The sequence below is a fragment of the Scyliorhinus canicula genome, chromosome 3 (genome assembly GCF_902713615.1).
Source record: "Scyliorhinus canicula chromosome 3, sScyCan1.1, whole genome shotgun sequence".
NCBI lineage: Eukaryota > Metazoa > Chordata > Chondrichthyes > Carcharhiniformes > Scyliorhinidae > Scyliorhinus > Scyliorhinus canicula.
The window spans coordinates 170,753,158-170,777,627 of NC_052148.1; the positions used below are offsets into that span (position 1 = coordinate 170,753,158).

General features: G+C 44.4%; 1 protein-coding gene across 13 annotated transcripts in view; it reads right to left on the bottom strand.

The window, feature by feature from the left end:
* Positions 1-24,470, bottom strand: part of ptpn13 (protein tyrosine phosphatase non-receptor type 13) — a 367,703-nt gene that overhangs the window by 92,645 nt on the left and 250,588 nt on the right. For all 13 annotated transcript variants that reach the window (XM_038791751.1, XM_038791755.1, XM_038791749.1 and 10 more), the window contains 3 exons: positions 22,110-22,321; positions 14,714-14,809; positions 2,214-2,590 (listed from right to left, as the gene is read on the bottom strand). In XM_038791751.1, coding sequence (XP_038647679.1) covers positions 2,214-2,590; positions 14,714-14,809; positions 22,110-22,321 — 685 coding nt within the window. The remainder of the gene's footprint in view (positions 1-2,213; positions 2,591-14,713; positions 14,810-22,109; positions 22,322-24,470) is intronic.

Below are 24,470 nucleotides of genomic sequence, written 5' to 3' on the forward strand. Positions count from 1 at the left end.
TATGTGATAGACAGAAATCCCACAACCAATGGATCTAAGTTCCGCAGTCCTGCCACATCCAGTTGTGAATCGTGATGGGCAATTAAACAACTGATGGGAGAAGGCAGCTCCAGAAATATTCCCATCCTCAATGATGGGGGAACCAGATGTCAGTGCAAAAGTCAAGACTAAATTTGCAAACATCATCAGCCAGAAGTGCAAAGTGAATGTTCCATCTTGGCTTCCTATCAACATCTCCAGGATCACAGATGCCAATTTTCAGCTAATTTGATTCACTCCACAAGAAATCAAGAAACAGCTGCAAGATCTGGATTCTGCAAAGGATTTGGCCCTGACAACATTCCAGCAATAGTATCAAAGACTTGTGCTCCAGAACCAGCTGCGCCCATAGCCAAGCTGCTCCAGAACAGCTACAATGCTGCATCTACCAAAGAGAGTGGAAAATTGCTCTGTTAAGTCCTGAACAGAAAAAGCAGGACAAATCCAAACTAACCAATTATCAGCCCACAATCTGCTGTCAATCATCAGCAAAGCGATAAGCGTTGTTGTTGACATTACTATCAAGTGTCACTTGCACAGCAGTAACCTTCTCATTGATGCTCAGTTTGGGATCTGCAAGGGCCACTCTGTTTCAGACCTCATTACAGTCTTGGTCCAAATATGGACAACAGAGCTGAATTCAAGTGGTGAGGTGAGAAAGATTGTCCTCGACACCAAGTCAGCATTTGATGGAGTCTGGCATCAAGAGTCCCTAGCAAAACTGGAGTCGGTAGAATTGTTGGCAGGGGAGAAAACACTTCAGACTGGTTACAGTCATAGCTAGCATGAAAGGAAAATGGTTGTGGTTGTTAGAGGTCAATCATTGCAGCTCCAGGACATCACTTCAAGGATAGCATCCTAAGTTTCATCATCTTCAGTTGCCCCATCAAATGGTCAGAAATGGGGACGTTTGCCGATGATTTTAGTTTTTAGCACCATTTGCAACTCCTCAGGTACTAGAACAGTTAGTGACCACTGTTGCAAGACCTGACAACATTCAGGATTCAGGCTTGGGTTGATAAGTGGCAAATAACATCCAAGCCACACAAGTGACAGGTAATGACCATTTGCAATAAGCAAGAATTTAACCAATTTTCCTTGACATTCATTGACACAACCATTTCTGAATCCCACAACTTCAACGTGCTTGTGGCTGTCGTTGACCAGAACCTGAACGGTTCAAATTCTGTGGCTACAAGAGCAGGTGGAAGGCTGAAAATTCTGAAGTAACTCACCTCATCACTCCCCAAGTACCATCTACAAATCAGGAGAGAGCTGGATACTCTCCACTGGCCTGGGTGATTGCAGTTCCAACAACACTCGAGAAGTTCAACACTATCCAGCACAAAGACCACCACTTGATCAGCATCCCATCCACTCCATTTAAATATTCACTACCTCCACCACCGGCAGACAGTGGTAGCATTGAGTACCTAAAACAGGATTTACTGCAACAAGTTGCCAAGCCTCCTTCAATAGCACATTCCAAACTAGTAGACTATACCATCTAGGAGGAGAAAGAGAGTAGGTGCATGGGAACACCACCACCTGTAAGTATCCCATCAACCGACACATCACCCTGACTTGGAACAACATCACCATTCCTTCATTGTCACTGGGTCGGAAACCCAGAACTCCCATCTGAACAGCACCTACACTTAATGGACTGCGGCAGTTCGAGAAGGTGGCTCACCATCACCTTTTTGAGGGAAATTAGGAATCGGCAACAAATGCTGGTCTAGTCAGCGACACTCACACCCCATAAAGAATAAAAAATGATCCTCCAATTCTGGCTTAAGTATCCCTGATTTTAAATGCTTCCATTGGTGATCCCAAGTTCTGGTATTGCCTTCTTAAACTTTTCTATCTCTCTTTGCACCTTTAAGGCATGCCTTAAAAACTATCTATTCAACCAAGTGTTTAGCATCTATCCAAATATCTCCTATGTGGTTTGGTCATCAATTTTTCTTTGATAATGTTCTCGTGAAATGTCTGGGCCTTTGACTAAATTAAAGGTGCTATAAATAGACGTTATTTCTGCTCTTGCAAGGATATTTGGTCATTATACCACAGAAATGTTAAACCCTGATACTTTTAATTTGACCATTTAATCAAAATGAAACAGAAAATGTTGAGAGGAGATAAAATGGTGAATTCAATGTTACAAAACCAACCTGTTGATTAGTTCATGTTGAGAAGAGCTTTGTGGAGAAAAGGAAATATTTTGGATGGTTTCCTCCTGGCTGCATGGCATTTCGTACTGGTTCCTGGAGAAAGATATCGAACCCCTAGATATTTGGCAAACGGCGATCATTTTGTTGTGACTCGCATCATCTTCTAACATGGAATGCTTATCAACATTATCACAATCTGAGCTGTCACTATAGCTATCCCTTCGAGGAGGAGACTTCAATCTTGGATTTTGAAATTCATTTTCCATTTCAATGTCATCTGTATCCGCAGTACTGTCATTCATTGTTCCAGATATCAGCGAGCTGCCCAAGCACGGTTTCTGTAATTTAGTCCCATAAGTCTGGGAATCATCTACACTCTGTAACAATCACAGACTGTTCTTTAGTCAAATTACATAGATACATTTTCAAAAGCATTTTCCAACTTTTGTACAATCTAAAGCTTTTAAGGGATTGCATTCTCTTGTTAATGTTTACCATCAACATGATTAAATTTGAGGCAGAAAATTCCTCAATTTCAAATACTCCATGGATACAATTGCAGAGAAGTCTCCTTATCTACAAGCATTAGCTTTTTTGTGTGAGAAGACTGTTATAAAGAACAATGGGGAAGGGATACTTGTGAAGCAAAATACTGTGGATGTTTAAAATTACAAAAATGCTGGAAATACTCAACAGGTCTGGCAACATCTGCGGAGAAAAAAAACAAGTAAATGGCCCAAATCCTCTGGCCCCTGGCGACTGGACAGACAATGGAAAATGCTGTCAGCACCCTGCGGGACGGAAATGTAAATTTGCTGGTATGTCTAAACTTCTGATGGACAATTCCCCTGCTGCCTGAGGGCTTGCACTAAATCTTTGACTTTGAGGTAGAGTTGAAGACTTTGGCAGATCCACACAACCTACCCTGACCTTTACCAGGAATTGTTAGAGTTTAAAACCTGGGTAACTCAATTGGTTAACGACTCCTCAATCAACTCCATGGCCACCTGCCTAAGAACCCCAACCAGACCCTACAACACCCTCAACCAGATCATACTAACCCTCCCTCCTCCACTAACTGAACCCGATTACCACGCGACCAGCCACCTATCCCCCCCCCCCCCCAACCTGACTCAACCACCCACTCCACCTGACTTCCCAAATCAAAAACCCCTGACCGGACGCAACTAATCCCTCCCAATCCAAAATTACTATCCCCAATCCGACGTAACTACCTCCTGATCCAACTGCCCTCCGACCTGAACCAACTACCTCTGACCTAACCAACTGCCCTCTCAACCGGACTGGCTACTCCCTGACCCTACCCGAATATGAGCCTGACCTGACCACCCACCTGATTCAACCGACTGCTCTCCATGATCCCAAACGATGAGCACTTGATGTGACAATGAACTTGACCTAACTGCGACCCCGATCCAACTACCCTCTGACCTGACTACCACCTGGCCCAACTAATCCCAACCCACCCATTCTCCAACCATCTACCCTCTGACCACCTCCCCTCGACAATACCACCACCTTCCACCCTCCATCCCCCTCACCAGCCACCTGACTACCGACCCATCGCTTACCCATTATTCATTAACATTCATTAAAAGGCTGGACTTTGAAATACGTAAAAGAATAGTCACTAGTGCTATAAGATGGGGTACTGTCCTCTCTTCCCCCCGACTCTACTTTGACCCAATGCAGTTACCGAGGGGATGCTGTGCTGTGGATTTCTTTGACAATGGGGATTGGAAGATCTCAGAAGAAATGCGCAGTAGTGACAGGCCAGGAAAATGGTTGCATGCAGTGGCAACGTGTGCGGCATTGCCCAGGCTTGGAAGATTCACGTCAATGTTTCAAGTTAATTAGATTAGATCAGAACATTACAGCGCAGTACAGGCTCTTCGGCCCTCGATGTTGTGCCGACCTGTGAAACCAATCTAAAGACCATCTACATTATTCCATTATCATCCATATGTTTATCCAATGACCATTTAAATGCCCTTAATGTTGGCGAGTCCACTACTGCTGCAGGCAGGGAATTCCAAGTTGAGTTGACCTTTCATCAGAACTCATTATCCATCAAATTGCTCATGACCCAAGTTACCAAGCAGTAAAAGGGAGATGGACGCTGCCCGCTAAAGAAGATGTGCGCCTTTTACAGCACTCCTTGTGGTCCAAGAGGAGCAGAATTGACCCCTCCAGTTGGTAAACCTTTGGCCTGCCCCTCTGCCGAACATAGCCCCACTCTTTCTACTGCAATTGCTACCCACCTCCCTCCTCCAACCCCAATCTCTAGTTGCAAATGATCATTTTTTTCCCTTTCTCTCCACCTCCATCAGCCCAAAGTTCTCTCTCTCTCTCTCCCCTATGAAGACTCAACCTCTTGCTCCTCCACTCTCTTGATTTCCAGGAATCGCCCCCACAAAGGTCCCTGGCTGCAGCATCCAGCGCAACAGCACGTCAATTTGGCCAATTGTTGGGAGGGGAAAGAAACAATAAAATAATAATTGGGTCCGACCCTTAAATCTGGCGGGGCCCATATGTCCTCAATCTTGCAAGATTTTGTCAATGCTACTGCATACTCTTCCCAAACACCCTGTAAATATCAGGGCCTAGGAACCCATACATTCAAAATATACCTTCCATTCTACCATTCATGCAGAAAACGGACTGCATGTCAAAAACCTAAAACAGAAAGAGCTGCGGGTTTGTCTGGAAGCTGCAAGGGGAGGGGAGGGATAGATGTATTTACTGAAAGCATCATGCTGGAAGTGGTGGAATCAAGAATGATCCATTACATTAGGTAACTGGTGGATGGAAGGTGAAGACAAAGGGAACACCACTGCAGTTCTGGGAGGTGGGCAGAGAGGGGAGTAGAGAAAGCAGCGAAAGTATTTGGCCAAACACCCCAGCATATGGAAATCTTTGATTGAGGAAATAGGAAGACCTATCAAAAGCTCTAGAATGGAAGGCTGCACCATCAGAGTAGATGTGACTGAAACAGAGAATCTGGAGAAAAAAATGGAGTCCTTACAGGAATCAGGGTGTCAGCAGTATAGTGGGGGTAATCGTGGGAGTCATAAAGCTGATAATGAATTGTTGTTGAAGGCCTATCCCCAAAAATGAACACTGAAAAGTTGAGGAAGGGAAGTTGCATTCAAGTTGGACTGACTGTCTTAGGGTATCGTTTCAGCCTATTCTTGCTTCTCATGCCCTTTTGTTGTCTTGTCCCTATTTTCCGTCCTTGACATTTTCCATTACTTTGGTGGTTTCTAAACTTTTGATTAAAGGGGAAAAAAACGCCCGTTCCTTTGAACTGAACATTACATGGAATTGCTGAGGCACACATTGACGTCTAAGATGCCCAGGCAAACAAAGCCATTTATTTACCAGCTTTAGAAAAAACATGGAATCCTACCTCAAGCACAACCCGAATGCCACCGTTTCAAAAAACTACAGTTCACAGCAATGAAAAGCTGGTGTTCAGCAGTGTCACGAAGCAAATGCAGTTCCAGGTTCAGCACAAAGCTTCCATATAAAACTGTTTAAAGACTATTATTCCTCATCAAATTGAATGTAATCCCTTTGGAATTGCCATATAAATAAAGCATAAAGCATTTTTGAACCTTTTGGAGTTCTCTGTGGTGAGCAATGATTCAGTGCTACAAAGGGACTGTTAAGCATGCAGAAACATGTGCTGGACTTACTGAATTGGGTTTTTATCATTAGCTAGTTTAAAGTAATAAATGCTGATGGACTTGATTGCAAAATAATTTTTTCCAGGCACAGGTATGGTTGTGGGATCAATATACTGATTGTTTCCTATATTTTCTGCTGATCTCCAAAAAGAACTATAAGTCTAATAAGTTACTTAACAATGTTAGCAAAAATCTAATTTTCTTTTGGAATTTAATGAAGCATTAGATGGATAATGCTGTAACATTTCTCTCCCTTTCCTCCAAATATCTCGCAGAGGGATTAAAAACTGTTAAATAATCATGCAAGCATGACCCTAATCTTCCGGTCGCTTGCCATTTCAGCTCAGCATCTTGTTCTCATGCCCACATGTCCATCCTAGGCCTGCTGCAATGTTCCAGTGTTTTTTAAAATTCCTTTATCAGAGTTACAAAGCCAGAGCTCAGTGTGTGGACAGGGGCAACCCCCTAATCCAGCTCCTTGCCAGCTCCAAAAACCAATTCAAATTTAATTCAATTCATGGTCCCACAAGAGACACATACCAGATCCAGGCATTACACCTGACCTCACGCTCATCTTAGCCAAAAGGCCGAGAAGTGCCCACGCAAACTGGAGGAATAACACCTTGTCCTCCAATTAGGCACTTTACAGACATCTGGGCTCAAACAAAAGAGAAAATGCTGGAAAATCTCAGCAGGTCTGACAGCATCTGTAGGGAGAGAAACGAGCTAACGTTTCAAGTCCGATGACTGTTGTCAAAGCTAACAGACAGAGAAAGTGGGAAATATTTATACTGTGGAGTGAGAATGAAAGATGAGTCATAGCCAGAGAAACCCAGGGAAACCCGGTGCTAATGGCCACAGAAACCAAGGGGAACGAGTGTTAATGGCAGACCCCAGAGAGGACAAAAGATGTGAAAGGTCAAACAGCTGAGAAACTAACATCAGAGGGTGAACTGCAGATGTGCGGGGAGGGGAAGGAGGAAACAAAGAGGAGAACGTGTAAGGAAAGGTGGATAAGATGGGGGGGGTTAAACATGCATTAAGAAAGACAAGAAAGAAATAAATGGTAAAAGAAAGTTAAAATGAAATGGAATGAAAACAAATGGGTCGAGGTGGGGTAGAGCTAATCATCTGAAGTTGTTGAATTCAATGTTGAGACTGGAAGGCTGTAACATGCCTAACCGTAAGATGAGATGTTGATCCTCCAGTTTGCATTGAGCTTCACTGGAACACTGTAGCAGGCCAAGGACAGGCATGTGGGCATGGGAGCAGGGTCTTTTGTTAAAATGGCAAGCAACAGGAAGGTCAGGGTCCTGAATGGGCACAGACCGAAGATGCTCAGCAAAGCAATCACCCAGTCTATGTTTGGTCTCTCCGATATAGAGGAGACCACATTGGGAGCAGCGAATGCAGTAGACCAAATTGGAAGAGATGCAAGTGAAATGCTGCTTAACCTGGAATGAGTTTTTTGGTCTGGGATGTTAAACTTCTGGGCTTAACATTGAGTTCAACAACTTTCGACTGTGATCTTTTCCCACACATCTCCCACATGGCCACCTGTCCCTTGTTCAGTTTTACTCCCATTAACGCATTCGGTTATCAAACCCTATGCCACTATTAGCACTCATTATACCCTTAATAGCACCATTAACACTCCTTTGTTTGACATCTATGACATCTTTGTTAATCTCTCCTTTGCCTCGACCTATACCCGTTTTTCTATTCTGTCCCACCTCCTCCAACCACCTGCCCTATTATATAGTTCTTTCACTTTTTACCGTTGTTCAGTTCTATAGAAGGATCATTTGGACTTGAAATGTTAACTGTTTCTCTCCACAAATGCTGCCAGACCTGCTGCGTTTATCCAGTATTTTCTATTTTTATTTCAGATTTCCAGCATCCACAGTATTTTGTTTTTATTTAAATAAAAATGTTGCTTTACCCCAACATGAAAGTTGGGACATATTTATAAGGTCTAAATATTTAAAGCTGACACAGGAGTGCACACTGCTCATTAACCAGCTCAGATTGAGGACTCGTGGGGGGAAATCAAGTTCTGAGGGAGATTGGGAGATAGGATCAGAAGCAGCAGCGATCAGTTCCTACATTTACCCGTGTTATGCTCCTCGTGCTCAATGTGGGAGCTCAGGGACGCGGCCGATGCCCCTGACTCCTTCATGTGCGGGAAGTGTGTCCAGCTGCAGCTCCTGTTAGACCGCATGACGGCTCTGGAGCTGCGGATGGACTCATTTTGGAGCATTCGCGATGCTGAGAAGGTCGTGGATAGCACGCTCAGTGAGTTGGTCACACCGCAGATTAGGATTGGTGAGGGAGACAGGGAATGGGTGACCAAAGGCAGAGAAAGAGCAGGAAGACAGTGCCCTGCGGTCACCTGCCTCCAAAACAGGTATACCATTTTGGATACTGTTGGGGGAGATGACTCACCAGGGGAAGGCAGTAGTAGCCAGGCTCATGGCACCGTGGCTGGCTCTGCGGCACAGAAGGGCGGGAAAAAGACTGGCAGGGCTATAGTCATAGGGGATTCAATCGTAAGGGGGGTAGACAGGCATTTCTGTGGTCGAAAACAAGACTCCCGAATGGTATGTTGCCTCACGGGTGCACGGGTCAGGGATGTCTCAGATTGGCTGCAGGACATACTGAAGGGGGAGGGTGAACAGCGAGTTGTCGTGGTGCATATAGGCACCAACGACATAGGTAAAAAAACAGGATGAGGTCCTACAATCAGAATTTAGGGAGTTAGGAGGCAAGTTAAAAAGTAGGACCTCAAAAGGTAGTAATCTCAGGATAACACGAGACAGTCAAGAGTAGAAATTCAAGAATAGTCAGAATGAATACGTGGCTTGAGAGATGGTGCAGGAGTGGGACATTGGAATCGGTTCTGGGGGCGGTGGGACCATTACAAATCTGATGGTCTACACCTGGACAGGACTGGAACCAATGTCCTATGGGGTGCTTCTGCTAACACTGTTGGGGAGGTTTTAAACTAATGTGGCAGGGGGATGGGAACCAGATTAGGAAGTTAGAGGTCAGTAAAGAGGCAGCAACTAAAGCCAGTAAGGTACTAGATAATAAACTCAATGTGACTAAGGGAAGAGTAGACAGGGAAGAGATGATGAACGCAAAGGAACAGTGTAGCAGGTAAGGCAGATGAATTTAGGACTTGGATTAGTACCTGGGAACATGGTGTTATTGGTATTACTGAGACTTGGTTGAGGGAAGGGCAAGATTGGCAACTAAATATTCCAGGGTATAAATGCTTCAGGAGGGATAGAGAGGGAGGTTAAAGGGGTGGAGGAGTTGCATTACTGGTCAGAGATGATATCCCAGCTGTGATTAAGGAGGGCACTATGGAGGATTTGAGCACTGAGGCAATATGGGTAGAGCTAAGAAATAGGAAGGGTGCAGTAACATTGTTGGGGCTTTACTACAGGACTTCCAAAAGCGAGCGTGAAGTAGAGGTACAAATATGTAGACAGATTATAGAAAAATGTAGGAGCAATAGGGTGGTCGTGATGGGAGATTTTAACTTCTCCAACATTGAATGGGAGGCATGTAGTGCTGGAGGGGTAGATGGAGCAGAATTTGTAAAGACCATCCAGGAGAGTTTTTTAGAGCAGTATGTAAATAGTCCAACTCGGGAAGGGACCATACTGGATCTGGTATTAGGGAATGATCCCAGCCAGGTAGTTGAAGTTTCGGTCGGTGATTACTTTGGGAATAGCGATCGCAATTCCGTACGTTTTAGAATACTCCTGGACAAAGACGAGAGTGGTCCGAAAGGAAGAGCGCTAAATTGGGGAAAGGCCAAGTATAACAAAATCGGCAGGAGCTAGGGAATGTGGATTGGGAACAGCTGTTTAAGAGTAAATCCACATTTGAAATGTGGGAGTCTTTTAAGGAAAGGTTGATTAGTGTGCAGGACAGACATGTCCCTGTGAAAATGAAGGATAGAAATGACAAGTTTAGGGAACCATGGATGACAGGTGGAATTGTGAGACTAGCCAAGATGAAAAAGGAAGCATACATAAGATCCAGGCGACTTAAAACTGATGAAGCTTTGGAGGAATATCGGGAAAGTAGGACAAATCTCAAACGTGCAATAAAGAGGGCTAAAAGGGGTCATGAAATATCTTTGGCTAACAGGGTTAAGGAAAATCCCAAAGCCTTTTATTCGTATTTAAGGAGCAAGAGAGTAACTAGAGAAAGGATTGGCCCACTCAAAGACAAAAGAGGGAATTTATGCGTGGAGTCAGAGGAAATGGGTGAGATTCATAATGAGTACTTTGCATCGGTATTCACCAAGGAGAGGGACATGACGGATGCTGAGGTTAGGGATGGACGTTTAAATACTCTAGGTCAAGTCAGCATAAGGAAGGGGGAAGTTTTGGGTATTCCAAAAGGCATTAAGGTGGACAAGTCCCTAGGTCCGGATGGGATCTATCCCAGGTTACTGAGGGAAGTGAGGGACGAAATAGCTGGGGCCTCAACAGATATCTTTGCAGCATCGTTGAACATGGGTGAGGTCCCGGAGTACTGGAGAATTGCTAATGTTGTCCCTTTGTTTAAGAAGGGTAGCAGGGATAATCCAGGGAACTATAGACCTGTGAGCTTGACGTCAGTGGTTGGCAAACTGTTGGAGAAGATACTAAGGGATAGGATCTATTCACATTTGGAAGAAAATAGACTTATCAATGATAGGCAGCATGGTTTTGTGCAGGGAAGGTCATGTCTTATAAACCTAATAGAATTATTTGAGGAAGTGATAAAGTTAATGGATGAGGGAAGGGCTGTAGATGTCATATACATGGACTTCAGTCAGGCGTTTGATAAAGTTTCCCATGGCAGGTTGATGGAAAAAGTGAAGTCACATGGGGGTTCAGGGTGTACTAGCTAGATGGATAAAGAACAGGCTGGGCATCAGACAGAGAGTATTGGTGGAAGGGAGTGTCTCAAAATGGAGGAGGGTGACTAGTGGTGTTCCACGGGGCTCCGTGCTCGGACCACTGTTGTTTGTGATATACATAAATGATCTGGACGAAGGTATAGGTGATCTGATTAGCAAGTTTGCAGATGATACTAAGATTGGCGGAGTTGCAGATCGCGAGGGGGACCATCAGAGAATACAGAAAAATATAGATAGATTAGAGAATTGGGCAGAGAAATGGCAGATGGAGTTCAATCCAGGCCAATGCGAGGTGATGCATTTTGGAAGATCCATTTCAAGAGAGGTCAATATGGTCAATGGAAGAGTCCAGGGGAAAATTGATACAGATCTGGGAGTTCAGGTCCATTGTACCCTGTAGGTGGCAATGCAGGTCGATAGAGTGGTCAAGAAGGCATACAGCATGCTTGCCTTCATTGGACGGGGTATTAAGTACAAGAGTCGGCAGGTCATGTTACACTTGTATAGGACTTTGGTTAGGCCACATTTAGAATACTGCGTGCAGTTCTGGTTGTCACATTACCAGAAGGATGTGGATGCTTTAGAGAGGATGCAGAGGAGGTTCACCAGGATGTTGCTAGCTATGAAGAAAGGTCGAGTAGATTAGGACTGTTTTCATTGGAAAGACTGAGGTTGAGGGATACCTGATTGAGGTCGACAAAATTGTGAGAGGTATGGACAGGGTGGATAGCAACAAGCTTTTTTAAAGAGTAGGGGTGTCAATTACAAGGGGTCATGATTTCAAGGTGAGATCGGGAAAGTTTAAGGGAGATGTGCATGGAAAGTTTTTTTATGCAGAGGGTGGTGGGTGCCTGGAACGCTTTGCCAGAGGAGGTGGTAGAGGTGGGCACAATAGCATCATTTAAGATGCATCTAGACAGATATATGAACGTGCGGGGAAGTGGGGGAAGTAGATCCTTGAAAAATAGGCGACAGATTTAAATAAAGGATCTGGATCGGCGCAGGCTGGAAGGGCCAACGGGCCTGTTCCTGCGCTGTCATTTTCTTTGTACATTGTGGGGTCAGGAAAAGAACTTCTGCTCCTCTGAGTCCCACATTCAGTCAAGTTTCACCCTATCGAGGTTGCTCAGGTTATCTCTCAGCTTCGACTCTATCAGCGCAAGTTTCCTCAGGGCCTAACAATTTTGTTGAGGTGAGCTTAAACAGGCACAAATGTAGAAATCTTCTCAAGGTGCATCACAAATGTTGGCCATGATCTAATGGAGAAGTTTCAAAGTGCCATTTGTGGCAGATATTGCTGGGAATTACACGGCGGCTGTCGGCGAGTTCCCCACCACTATCCAACCTCACTTAGACACTTTTCTGGACCCCAGGGCAATTCAACATGTAGAATTCTTTTCATCACTGGGGAGCTGAACTCACTGGCTTAATCGGTTCCTCAGAGATCGGACCACCACTTTGAAAGGGTGCCCTGACCTCCAAGAGCTTGTGGATTCCTCACACCCCCAACCATGGGCAATGTCAACCCCCCCAAATGATGACAGCCCGCGATGGGGGTGCTTTCAGGCCTTCCCACCACCGCTTTCTGGGCCCTCCCTTCCAGGACCCCAACCCTTCACCCCCATCCCCAACCTTCCAGAGGCCCATTCATACCCAACCTGCACCCATCCGCCCTTCATACCCTTACTCCACCCGATTAAAGTCCAACAGGTTTGTTTCAAACACAAGCTTTCGGAGCAATGCTCCTTCCTCAGGTGAATGAAGAGATATGTTCCAGAAACATATATATAGACAAAGTCAAAGATGCCACACAACCCTGCCAGGGCAACCTCTGCAAGACGTGCCAGATCATCGACATGGATACCAATATTACACGCGGGAACACCACCCACCAGGTATGCTGTACATACTCGTGCGACTCAGCCAATGTTGTCTACCTCATACGCTGCAGGAAAGGATGTCCCAAAGCGTGGTACATTGGCGAGACCATGCAGATGCTGCGACGATGAATGAACAGGCATCGCGTGACAATCACCAGGCAGGAATGTTCCCTTCCAGTCGGGGAACACTTCAGCAGTCAAGGACATTCAGGCTCTGATCTCCGGTTAAGCGTCTCCAAGGCGGCCTTCAGGACACACGACAACGCAGAATTGCCGAGCAGAAACTTATAGCCAAGTTCCGCATGCATGAGTGCGGCCTCAACCGGGATCTTGGATTCATGTCGCATTACATTCACCCCCCACCATCTGGCCTGGACTTGCAAAATCCTACCAACTGTCCTGGCTTGAGACAATTCACACCTCTTTAATTTGGGATTACCCCTATCTCTGGATCTGTAAAGATTTGATTACCCGCAAATGTTCGCATTCCAAGCATTGTCTGGCATCTTTGACTTTGCTATATATATGTTTCTGAAACATATCTCTCCATTCACCTGAGGAAGGAGCAGTGCTCCGAAAGCTCGTGTTTGAAATAAACCTGTTGGACTTTAACCTGGTGTTGTACGACTTCTTACTGTACTCAGCCCAGTTCAATGCCGGCATCTCCACATCATAGCTTCCTCCACCCATCTGCCCTTCATACCCTCCCTCCACCCCTCCTTTAATGAACATGGTTCTGTCAGGCTTGGACTCTTGTCAGTGCCACCCTGACACTGCTCCTGCCTACTTCACAGTGCCACCCAGACACCTTGACAGTGCCCCATTCCAGAGAGAGGGACAGGGGGCCACTCTGCCCTGTTCCTGACCACTCTGATGGCCTGGGAGATCCCCCAGGTGCTGTTCATCCTGGTCCACGTTTGTGTGGGCCAGTTCTGAAAGGCGCCTGGCAGAGGACTTCTTGGGGAGGGTGTTAGATCTCGGGTGAACACGCCTATGTGGGTCAAAAACCTATTTTAGCGTGCAAGGCTTGGTCACGCCAATTCTGGGCAGGATCCTGATCGCGACACCTTTTGAGATCTGGGTAGATCTCGTGAGGTGTACTGGCTGCCGGGAAGCCCGTGGGATGCTTCTCCCAGCAACGACACGCTCTCATTCGTGCGTGACACAGCTGGTAAATCACGCCCGTTTAGTCAGTCAAAAATGATTACTGAGCCAAATGAGATTCTGAATGGATGACCAAAAGTTTGGTTTAAGATTTTGTTTTAAGATGGGCCTTAAAGGAAGAAAGTCACAGAAGTTCGGGAGGGAAGTTAGGAACCAGGCAACTAAAGGCACAACCACAAATGGTGAGTCAAAGGCTGGGGTGTACAAGAAGTCAGAGACAATGAAATGCAGAGTTTTTTGGGCAGGAGTGCACTGCGGGTAGAGGTCAGGGTTGAACAATTTGGAGGTTACATGACAGGAAGACAAGAAGCCATTAACATATTTAGTTTTGAACTTGAGATGCTTAAGGACAGGAGGCATGGGCTGTACGGTCGCACAATGGTTAGCACTGCTGCCTCACAACGCCAGGGACCCAGGTTCAATTCTGGCCTTGGCTGACTCTGTGGAGTAGCACTTTCTCCCAGTGTTTGCTTGGGCTTCCTCCAGGTGTTATAGTTTGCTCCCACAGTCCAAAGATGTGTAGGTTAGGTGGATTCGCCATGCTAAATTGCCCCTTAGTGTCTAAAGATCTGTAGGTTAAGTGGGGTTACATGATAGGGCGGGGAAGTGGGCCTGCGAAGGGTGCTCTTTCAGAGGGCTGGTTCAGGCATGATAGGCCGAATGGTGTCCTTCTGCACTGTAGAAATTCTGAGATTCAAAGAAAGTCAGTCAGGATATCAGCGATAGGCGAGTGGGATTGGATACTGGATAGCATATGCGCAGCAGGGTTTTTGACAAACACTTCTGCAATTGACAACCGTAAGTTCTAGCAGTGGAACTCACCAAAGAAGAATCAATATCTGGCAACATACCAGATTCAGGCCTGAAAAGTGACAGAATGACTTCTTGAGATGTCCGTCTGAGAACAGACACTATTTCCTGCAGAAAGAGGAAAACATTAAAATCAATAGGAGCAAATGTGTGCTCATCAAGATCAGAAGTGGCTTCGTTAACCTACCGCAACAACATACCTTGGCCTCAAGAGCACGCTGAGCAGTTTGTTTCATGTTTTCTAGCTAAATAAATTTCTTGAAGATCTCTTGCAGCAACTAAGTGGCAGAGACTTTCATCCCATTACAAAAGGACAGTATCTCAACCTACTCTAGCTTAAACCGTTAAACTAGACAGGCTTTGATATGCCGTAGCAACGCATGGATTTCTCTTCCCTTATAGCAATGATTCTAGAGATTTGGAACTCACCATATAAAATGACACAATGCCTATGCTACTAATAATCTTGGATAAGGCATGCAAGTTCAAACAAAACATGCACATTCAGTCCTCAATGTAAGCATTTATACATTCCAGAACTCTAAACATATAGAAGTTTTGGACCTGTTCTAACTTAGAAGAACAAAGTTGGATGCATTTCTCAACATCATATGAACCAGTGATTATATCGCAGTCATTCATTTTCTCCCATGACAGACAGATAATGCACACAGCTTGACGACAGCACTCAACAAAAAAACTGGCCTGACCAAATGAGACAAGGAAACTGAATGAGCAAATCTTAAAATTGTTGCATCTTAGAGGTATATATTTCTGTTTCGATTCCCAATCATATTTGAAGGGAATTTTTTTTTTTAAAGCTACTTTCAAGATCTTTCGGTGCATTCAGCCCATCGAGTCTGCAACAGCCCTTGGAAAGAGCACCTTACCCAAGCCCACATCTTCACCCCATTCCTGTAACCCCATCTAGCTTTTTGACACGAATGGGCATTTTAGCACATCCAATCCACCTAACCTGCACATCTTTGGACTGTGGGAGGAAATTGCAGCACCTGGAGGAAACCCATGCAGACACGGGGAGAAAGTGCAAACTCCACAAAGACAGTCACCCGAGGCCTGAATTGAACTTGGGACCCTGGAGCTGTGAGGCAGCAGTGCTAACCACTGCGCCACCATGCTGCCCTAATGTTAAAATGGAAATTATACTTGCAGCTAAGGATTAAATACTTGAGTGAAACAGCAGTTTGTGTTTGCATTGCATATTCAACATGAGGATCGGCATCAGAAATGGAATTGGCTGATAAACCAGGAAGGGCGGTGAAAGAAAGCTTAATGAAAAGGTGGGTTTTGAAAGCAGAACTAAAATATCTTTTTAAAAGGTATTGAGTTTCAGGAGAGGAATTATAGAAAAGTGCTTCAAGGTAACAAATATGGGCGGCCTCGGTAGCACAGTGGTTAGCACTGTTGCTTCATAGTGCCAGGGACCCAGGTTTAATTCCAGGCTTGGGTCACTGTCTGTGTGGAGTCTGCACGTTCTCCCTGTGTCTGCGTGGGTTTCCTCCGGGTGCTCCGGTTTCCTCCCACAAGCCCGATAGACGTGCTGATTTGGACATTCAGAATTCTCCCTTGGTGTTCCCAAACAGGCACCGTAGTGTGGCGACTAGGGGATTTTCACAGTAACTTCATTGCAGTGTTAATGTAAGCCTACTTGTGACAATAATAAAGATTTTAATGGAAGACAAAGAGGAGAAATGCAGACTCAGAGTAAAGGAATGTTTGAAGGTCATTCTAGACGTAAGATGGAGCAACACCATGAGGAGATTTACAAGACTGTGGTTTAAAGTGTGTCTATTTCAATGCCAGGAGCATCTGGAATAAGGTGGGTGAACTTGCAGCATGGGTTGGTACCTGGGACTTCGATGTGGCCATTTCGGAGACATGGCTAGAGCAGGGACAGGAATGGTTGTTGCAGGTTCCGGGGTTTAGATATTTCAGTAAGCTCAGGGAAGGTGGTAAAAGAGGGGGAGGGGTGGCATTGTTAGTCAAAGACAGTATTACGGTGGCAGAAAGGACGTTTGATGAGGATTCGTCTCCTGAGGTAGTATGGGCTGAGGTTAGAAACAGGAAAGGAGAGGTCATCCTGTTAGGGGTTTTCTATAGGCCTCCGAAAAGTTCCAGAGATGTAGAGGAAAGGATTGCAAAGATGATTCTGGATAGGAGCGAAAGTAACAGGGTAGTTGTTATGGGAGACTTTAACTTTCCAAATATTGACTGGAAACGCTATAGATCGAGTACTTTAGATGGGTCCATATTTGTCCAATGTGTACAGGAGGGTTTCCTGACACAGTATGTGGATAGGCCAACAAGAGGCGAGGCCACATTGGATTTGGTACTAGGTAATGAACAAGGACAGGTGCTAGATTTGGAGGTAGGTGAGCACTTTGGTAATAGTGACCACAATTCAGTTACGTTTACTTTAGCGATGGAAAGGGATAGGTATATACAGCAGGGCAAGAGTTATAGCTGGGGGAAAGGCAATTATGATGCGATGAGGCAGGACTTAGGATACATAGAATGGGGAAGGAAACTGCAGGGGATGGGCCCAATTGAATGTGGAGCTCGTTCAAGGAACAGCTACTGCGTGTCCTTGATAAGTATGTACCTGTCAGGCAGGGAGGAAGTGGTGAAGCGAGGGAACCGTGGTTTACTAAAGCAGTTGAAACACTTGTCAAGAGGAAGAAGGAGGCTTATGTAAAGATGAGATGTGAAGGTTCAGTTAGGGCGCTCGAGAGTTGCAAGTTAGCTAGGAAGGACCTAAAGAGAGAGCTAAGAAGAGCCAGGAGGGGACATGAGAAGTCTTTGGCAGGTAGGATCAAGGATAACCCTAAAGCTTTCTATAGGTATGTCAGGAATAAAAGAATGACCACGGCAAGAGTAGGGCCAGTCAAGGACAGTAGTGGGAAGTTGTGCTTGGAGTCCGAGAAGATAGGAGAGGTGCTAAATGAATATTTTTCGTCAGTATTCACGCAGGAAAAAGACAATGTTGTCGAGGAGAATACTGAGATACAGGCTACTGGACTAGAAGGGCTCGAGGTTCATAAGGAGGTGTTAGCAATTCTGGAAAGTGTGAAAATAGATAAGTCCCCTGTGCCGGATGGGATTTATCCTAGGATTCTCTGGGAAGCTAGGGAGGAGATTGCTGAACCTTTGGCTTTGATCTTTATGTCGTCATTGTCTACAGGAATAGTGCCAGAAGACTGGAGGATAGCAAATGTTGTCCCCTTGTTCAATAAGGGGAGTAGAGACAACCCCGGTAACTATAGACCAGTGAGCCTTACTTCTGTTGTGGGCAAAGTTTTGGAAAGGTTTATAAGAGATAGGATTTATAATCATCTAGAAAGGGATAATTTGATTAGGGATAGGCAACACGGTTTTGTGAAGGATAAGTCGTGCCTCACAAACCTTATTGAGTTCTTTGAGAAGGTGACCAAACAGATGGACGAGGGTAAAGCAGTTGATGTGGTGTATATGGATTTTAGTAAAGGGTTTGATAAGGTCCCCCACGGTAGGCTATTGCAGAAAATACGGAGGCATAGGATTCAGGGTGGTTTAGCAGTTTGGATCAGAAATTGGCTCGCTGTAAGAAGACAGAGGGTGGTGGTTGATGGGAAATGTTCAGCCTGGAGTTCAGTTACTAGTGGTGTACCAGAAGGATCTGTTTTGGGGCCACTGCTGTTTGTCATTTTTATAAATGACCTGGAGGAGGGCGTAGAAGGATGGGCGAATAAATTTGCAGATGACACTAAAGTCGGTGGAGTTGTGGGCAGTGCGAAAGGATGTTGCAGGTTACAGAGGGACATAGGTAAGCTGCACAGCTGGGCTGAGAGGTGGCAAAAATGGAGTTTAATGCAGAAAAGTGTGAGGTGATTAATTTTGGAAGGAGTAACAGAAAGACAGAGTACTGGGCTAATGGTAAGATTCTTGGTAGTGTGGATGAGCAGAGAGATCTCGGTGTCCATGTACATAGATCCCTGAAAGTTGCCACCCAAGTTGATAGGGTTGTTAAGAAGGCGTAGAGTGTATTAGCTTTTATTGGTAGAGGGATTGAGTTTCGGAGCCATGAGGTCATGTTGCAACTGTACAAAACTCTGGTGCGGCCGCATTTGGAGTATTGCGTGCAGTTCTGGTCGCCGCATTATAGGAAGGATGTGGAAGCATTGGAAAGGGTGCAGAAGAGATTTACCAGGATGTTGCCTGGTATGGGGGAAGATCTTATGAGGAAAGGCTGAGGGACTTGAGGCTGTTTTTGTTAGAGAGAAGGTTAAGAGGTGACTTAATTGAGGCATACAAGATGATCAGAGGATTAGATAGGGTGGATAGCAAGTGTCTTTTTACTCGGATGGTGGTGAATAGCATGAGGGGACATAGCTTTAAATTGAGGGGAGATAGATATAGGACAGATGTCAGAGGTAGGTTCTTTACTCAGAGAGTAGTAAGGGCGTGGAATGCCCTGCCTGCAACAGTAGTGGACTTGTCAACATTAAGGGCATTTAAATGGTCATTGGATAGACATATGGATGATAAGGTAATAGTGTAGATGGGCTTTAGAGTGGTTTCATAGGTCGGCGCAACATTGAGAGCCAAAGGGCCTGTACTGCGCTGTAATGTTCTAGATTTTTAAATTCAACATACTGAGTGATGGGGAAAATGTGGATGGTAGATGAATAGGAGTTACTGTAGGGCATTATATCAGCTTGAATTTAGACACTTTGGAGTTTGAAAATTAAGTGTACTGGAATAGCTGTCTGGAAGGAAAAAAGGCATTAAGGTTTCAGTGGTGGAATGCTTGACATCAGGTAAAACACCTGGTAGAATGGAAGCAATTGAATGGTAATCAGAAGCAGTGGAGAGAGCTGGGTGTCATCAGCATACATGTGGGAGCTACCCCTGTGTGATAGAACATAGAACTGTACAGCACAGTACAGGCCCTTCGGCCCACGATGTTGTGCCGAACTAGTCTGAAACTAAGATCAAATCAACCTACTCCCAATCATTCTAGTGCACTCCATATGCCTATCCAATAACTGCTTGAAAGTTTTCTTTAACCTTCAAAATAATTTTAAATTAGCATCTGCTTTTGGCCGGATAGTGAGGCATGGTATTGCTGGATTTAGTCACATCAGAACAAACGATTGGCGCCTGGCCACTTATGCATCCCTGACATCAGGCAGTCACTAATAAATATTATTATTATTATGGGGGTTGGGAAAATGCGTAATAGAAAGGCATGGAGACATTCCATAAGGATGTGTTGAGCTTCAATGGAATGGTGTAGGGGGTCAAAGCAGAGGGTAAGAGTGAAAGTGGGGCACAGAATTAAAAAGACAAATGACTAGAAGCTCAGGTACACACTCAGGCTGAATGGAAGTGTTCAATAAAGTGGACACACAATGTGTAGATGCTTTCTGCAGTGTAGAAAGGACCACACTGCACAGCAAATAAAAGTAAACTAAATTAATAGTGGTATAAGTAAATCAATGTTTCACCTGGAAGGAGTGTTTGGGCCCCTGAACTGAGGGAAAACTTGCATGTTATGGAATCAAAAAGGGAGGGAGACAGAAAGCAGGAACATACAGACCAGTTAGCTTACTATCTGTCATCGACAAAATGTTAGAAATCACTGCTAATGATGTTTTAGCAAGGCACTTGGAAGAAAAATCACGGTAATCAGGCAGAGGCAACATTATTTATTAATGAAAGAGAAACTACGTTTAACCAATTTATTGGGGTACTTTGAAGAAATAACATGTTGCAGATAAAGAGGATTGGCAAGATGTAATGAATGGTGTATCAAAAAGATCAGTGCTGAGACTTCAAACTTCTTACAATTTATTTAAATGATTTGGATGAAAGAATCAAAGGAATCATTGCTAAATTTGCTGATAACACAAAGTTAGGAAGAATATTAAGATATGAAGAGGGCATGAATGAGGCTACAAAGGGATTGATCAAGGTGTGGCAAATGCAGTATGTGAAAAAGTGAGAAATTGTCCATTTTGGCAGGAAAAATAAAAAAGAGGCATATCTTTAAATAATAAGAGATTGCAGAGGGATCTGGGTGTCCTAGTCCATGAATCCCAAAAGGCCAGTATGCAGGTACAGCCAGTAATTAGGAAAGATATTAAATGTTGTTATTTGTGAGAAGAGTTGAATACAATAGTCTGAGGCTATGCTTCAGTTATACAGGGTATGGTCGAGACCACATCTGGAGTACTGTGTACAATATTGGTCTCTTTATTTAAGGAAGGCTATAAATGAGTTGAAGTAGTTCAGAGAAGGTTTACTAAACACAAACCTGGATTGGGCCGGTTGTCTTATGAGAAAAGGTTAGACAGGCTAGGATTGTATTTGTTAGGTTTAGAAGAGTAAAAGGTGACTTGGTTGAAACATACAGCATCCTGAGAGTTCTTGACAGGGTCGATGTCGAGAGGATGTTTCCGCTTGTGGGAGAATATAATAATTGCATGGAATGGTTTTCGTCCAGAATCCCACCCGCCCCGACGCAATCTTAAGGTAGGGCAGACAGAGCCTCGGATACTCGGATAGGAAGCTCAACCATGCCCCTATTCCCAGGACCCTAGGTACTTACCTGAAATGTGGTCCTGGGGCTTAGGCTCTTCTGGCCACTGCAGCGCTATGCCTGGAGGGGCAGGAGAGCTGTCAGCCAATCTGACAGAGTGACAGCCCTCTAAGGTGAGACCTCCGTCCAAGTGCGGATGGAAATTCCATCAGCTGCCAACAAATGCTCAACTGAGCGTAAAATGCCACCGACCACTCGTCATCCTGAAAATTCAGTCCTTGGAATTCAGCCTCAGTAAAGTACATGGGTAGCACAGTGGGCTAGCCCTGCTGCCTCATGGTGCCGAGGTCCCAGGTTTGATTCCGTCCCTGGGTCACTGTCTGTCTGTGTGGAGTTTGCACATTCTCCCCTTGTCTGCATGCGTTTTGCCCCACAACCCAAAGATGCGCAGGGAATGTGGACTGGCCGCGCTAAATTAAAGTACAGCAACGTACAACAGCGCCACCTTTGTCAGCAGATTTAACGACAAAGCTTTGTAACACTTTTATAGTAATATGTATAAAAAGTGATGTGTATTACTGGCTACTTAATAAAAACATTACAAAATGTACGTCCTGCGTTAATGCAGAACAACACTATGATGGGCAATTGTTACAATTATAAAACTAAATTGTCAAGATTTGACTCTGTTCACATGTCTTTCATTGATACTTGTATCCAGGTGAATTTCAGGTCATCAGTTTACAAATTAGATACTTCCATTTCACTATTCAAAACACACCCAAATAGTAGCAAATTATTTACATTATTAAAAAGTCAACCAGTTCATATAATATCTGATTAAAATTATTTCCAGTTTTAACATACCTGCTTTGACAGTCCTTTCAAAGGAATGTCATTCACCTGCAATATGACATCTCCAACATTAATCTTCCCACATTCTGCTGCTGGTTGCCCAGGAAATAGTTTCTTTATTTTCACTACAGTTTTGCATCGTTCAGGATCAGAGTCATTATCTTCAGCAAAACTAAAACCCAACCCAGAGGAATTTTTGATTAACTTCACCTTAAATATGTTATCTGTAAAAGAAAGACAAAAAATAATTGTTATTTAAAACGGCTTCAAAATATCAGGTCACGGGGTACATTTGTATCCTAAAAGGACTGAACTACACTTATAGAATTAAAGAATAGTAGCCCCCAGGAGGCCATTTGGCCCGTTGAATCTGCACTGGCTCTTTCACAGAGCAATTCAGTTAGTCTCGCTCCTCTATTGTTTCCCCCACATCATTCCAATTGTTTCACGTCAGGTATTTATCCATGTTCCTTTTGAAGGCTATTTTTGTATCTGCATCTTCAACCCAATCATTCCAAATTCTAAACAATCAAAGTGTAAAATGTTACCTTTCTATGTTTCCTCTACTGCTTATGCCAATCAGCATAAATCTGTGACCTCTGATTATCGACCCTTCAGCCATTGGAAACAGACTCTCATCATATACCTTAAATCTTTCATGATTTTAAACACCTCTATCAAATCTTCTCTTGGTCTTCTTTGCTCTAAATGTAACTAACGTCTCAGTGCCGAGAACCATTCAAGTCAATGTTTTTTGTACCCCTCCGAATCCTTCACATTCTTCCTAAAGTGAGCTTCGAGAATTGGAAACGATACTCCAGCAGGGGCCAAGCTGCTGTTTGAAATCAGAGTTTAGTAAAACTCCTTGGCTTTTTGCACTCTGCACCTCTCGGTATAAAGCCCAGGATTCCAAATGCTTTTATTAGCTGCTTTGATTAACCTGTCCTGACACCTTCACAGATTTGTGCACAAACAGTCCCCTGGTTTCTCTGTTCTTGCACTTACTTTAAAATTGCACCATTTAGCTTGAATTGCCTCTCCTTGTTCCTCCTTCCATAAAGCATCACCTCACACATTTTTACATTGAACTTCATCTCCCATTTGTCCAACTATTCCACTACCCTTTGTCCTCTTGAAGTCTATCTTCCTCAATTCATCACATTTCCACATTTCATGTCATATGGAAATTTATGTCTTGAACTTCCAAGTCGTTACTGTAAATCAAAAACAGCAAAAGTCCTGGTACTTCAACCCAGAGGAACGGTACTCGAGTCCAAAAAACAGCTATTCATCACTTCTCAAGGGCAATTAAGGATTGGGAATAAAAACTTGCCTAGCCAGTCACACCCACATACCATGAAAGAATAAATAAAAATACCTTTTTGTTTTCTATCTCTTACATTCTTTTGTATTCCAGCTGTTACTACCCCTTTTAAATCCAAGAGCTTCAATTTCAACAGAAATGCTCATCTGGTATTTTATGGAATATCTTTTGAAAGTCCATATACACAACACAAACACGAGAATGCCTCCATTTCAAGGTGCTCTCACAGGGTGGCACAGCGTTGTTTTTCCTTTTTGAGGGCTGGTTTAGCTCACTGAGCTAAATCACTGGCTTTTAAAGCAGACCAAGCAGGCCAGCAGCACGGTTCGATTCCCGTACCAGCCTCCCCGGACAGGCGCCGGAATGTGGCGACTAGGGGCTTTTCACAGTAACTTCATTGAAGCCTACTCGTGACAATAAGCGATTTTCATTTCATTCATAGGCCGGGCCTGGTGATTCGATTAGAAATCCAGCAGCTTTGCTGAATATCTCTATTCAGTCCACAAGAATGACCCTGAGCTTCCAGATAGCTATCATTTTAATTCCTCAAGAGCAGCAGTGGTCTTTGCTGCTTGTGGTCCCCTCCTGGGGCCATGGATTATCTGTCTCCAATGATCCCTCTCTGGAAAGCAACTTCATACATCTGCTGGCCTCCCCACACAGGGCACTGTTCTGCCACTAATAAAACCTCGGTGGCCTAGGGCATGGCCCATAATTAGGTTTTTAATTATTCAAATTGTCTGTCTGCCTCTGGTCAGCAGGCACCAAGGTTGCTGCAAACCCTGCTGCTGGGAAACCTCCGCAGAAGCACAATTGCATTGGAGGTCCGCCCGGACCGGGCTCCTAGGTATTTTACTGGTTCACTTACTTCCCGGCCCATTGCCTCAGGGGCAGTAAAATCCAGTCAATGTTTCATGTCTGTAACCTTCCATCAGCATTGGGAAAAATTGGAAATGGCTTTGAGCAACTGAAAGAGTGGAGGGTGATAAGAAGAACAGAAGGGGACATCCGTGATAGGGTAGAGATCAGGAAACATTAAAAGGGCAAAA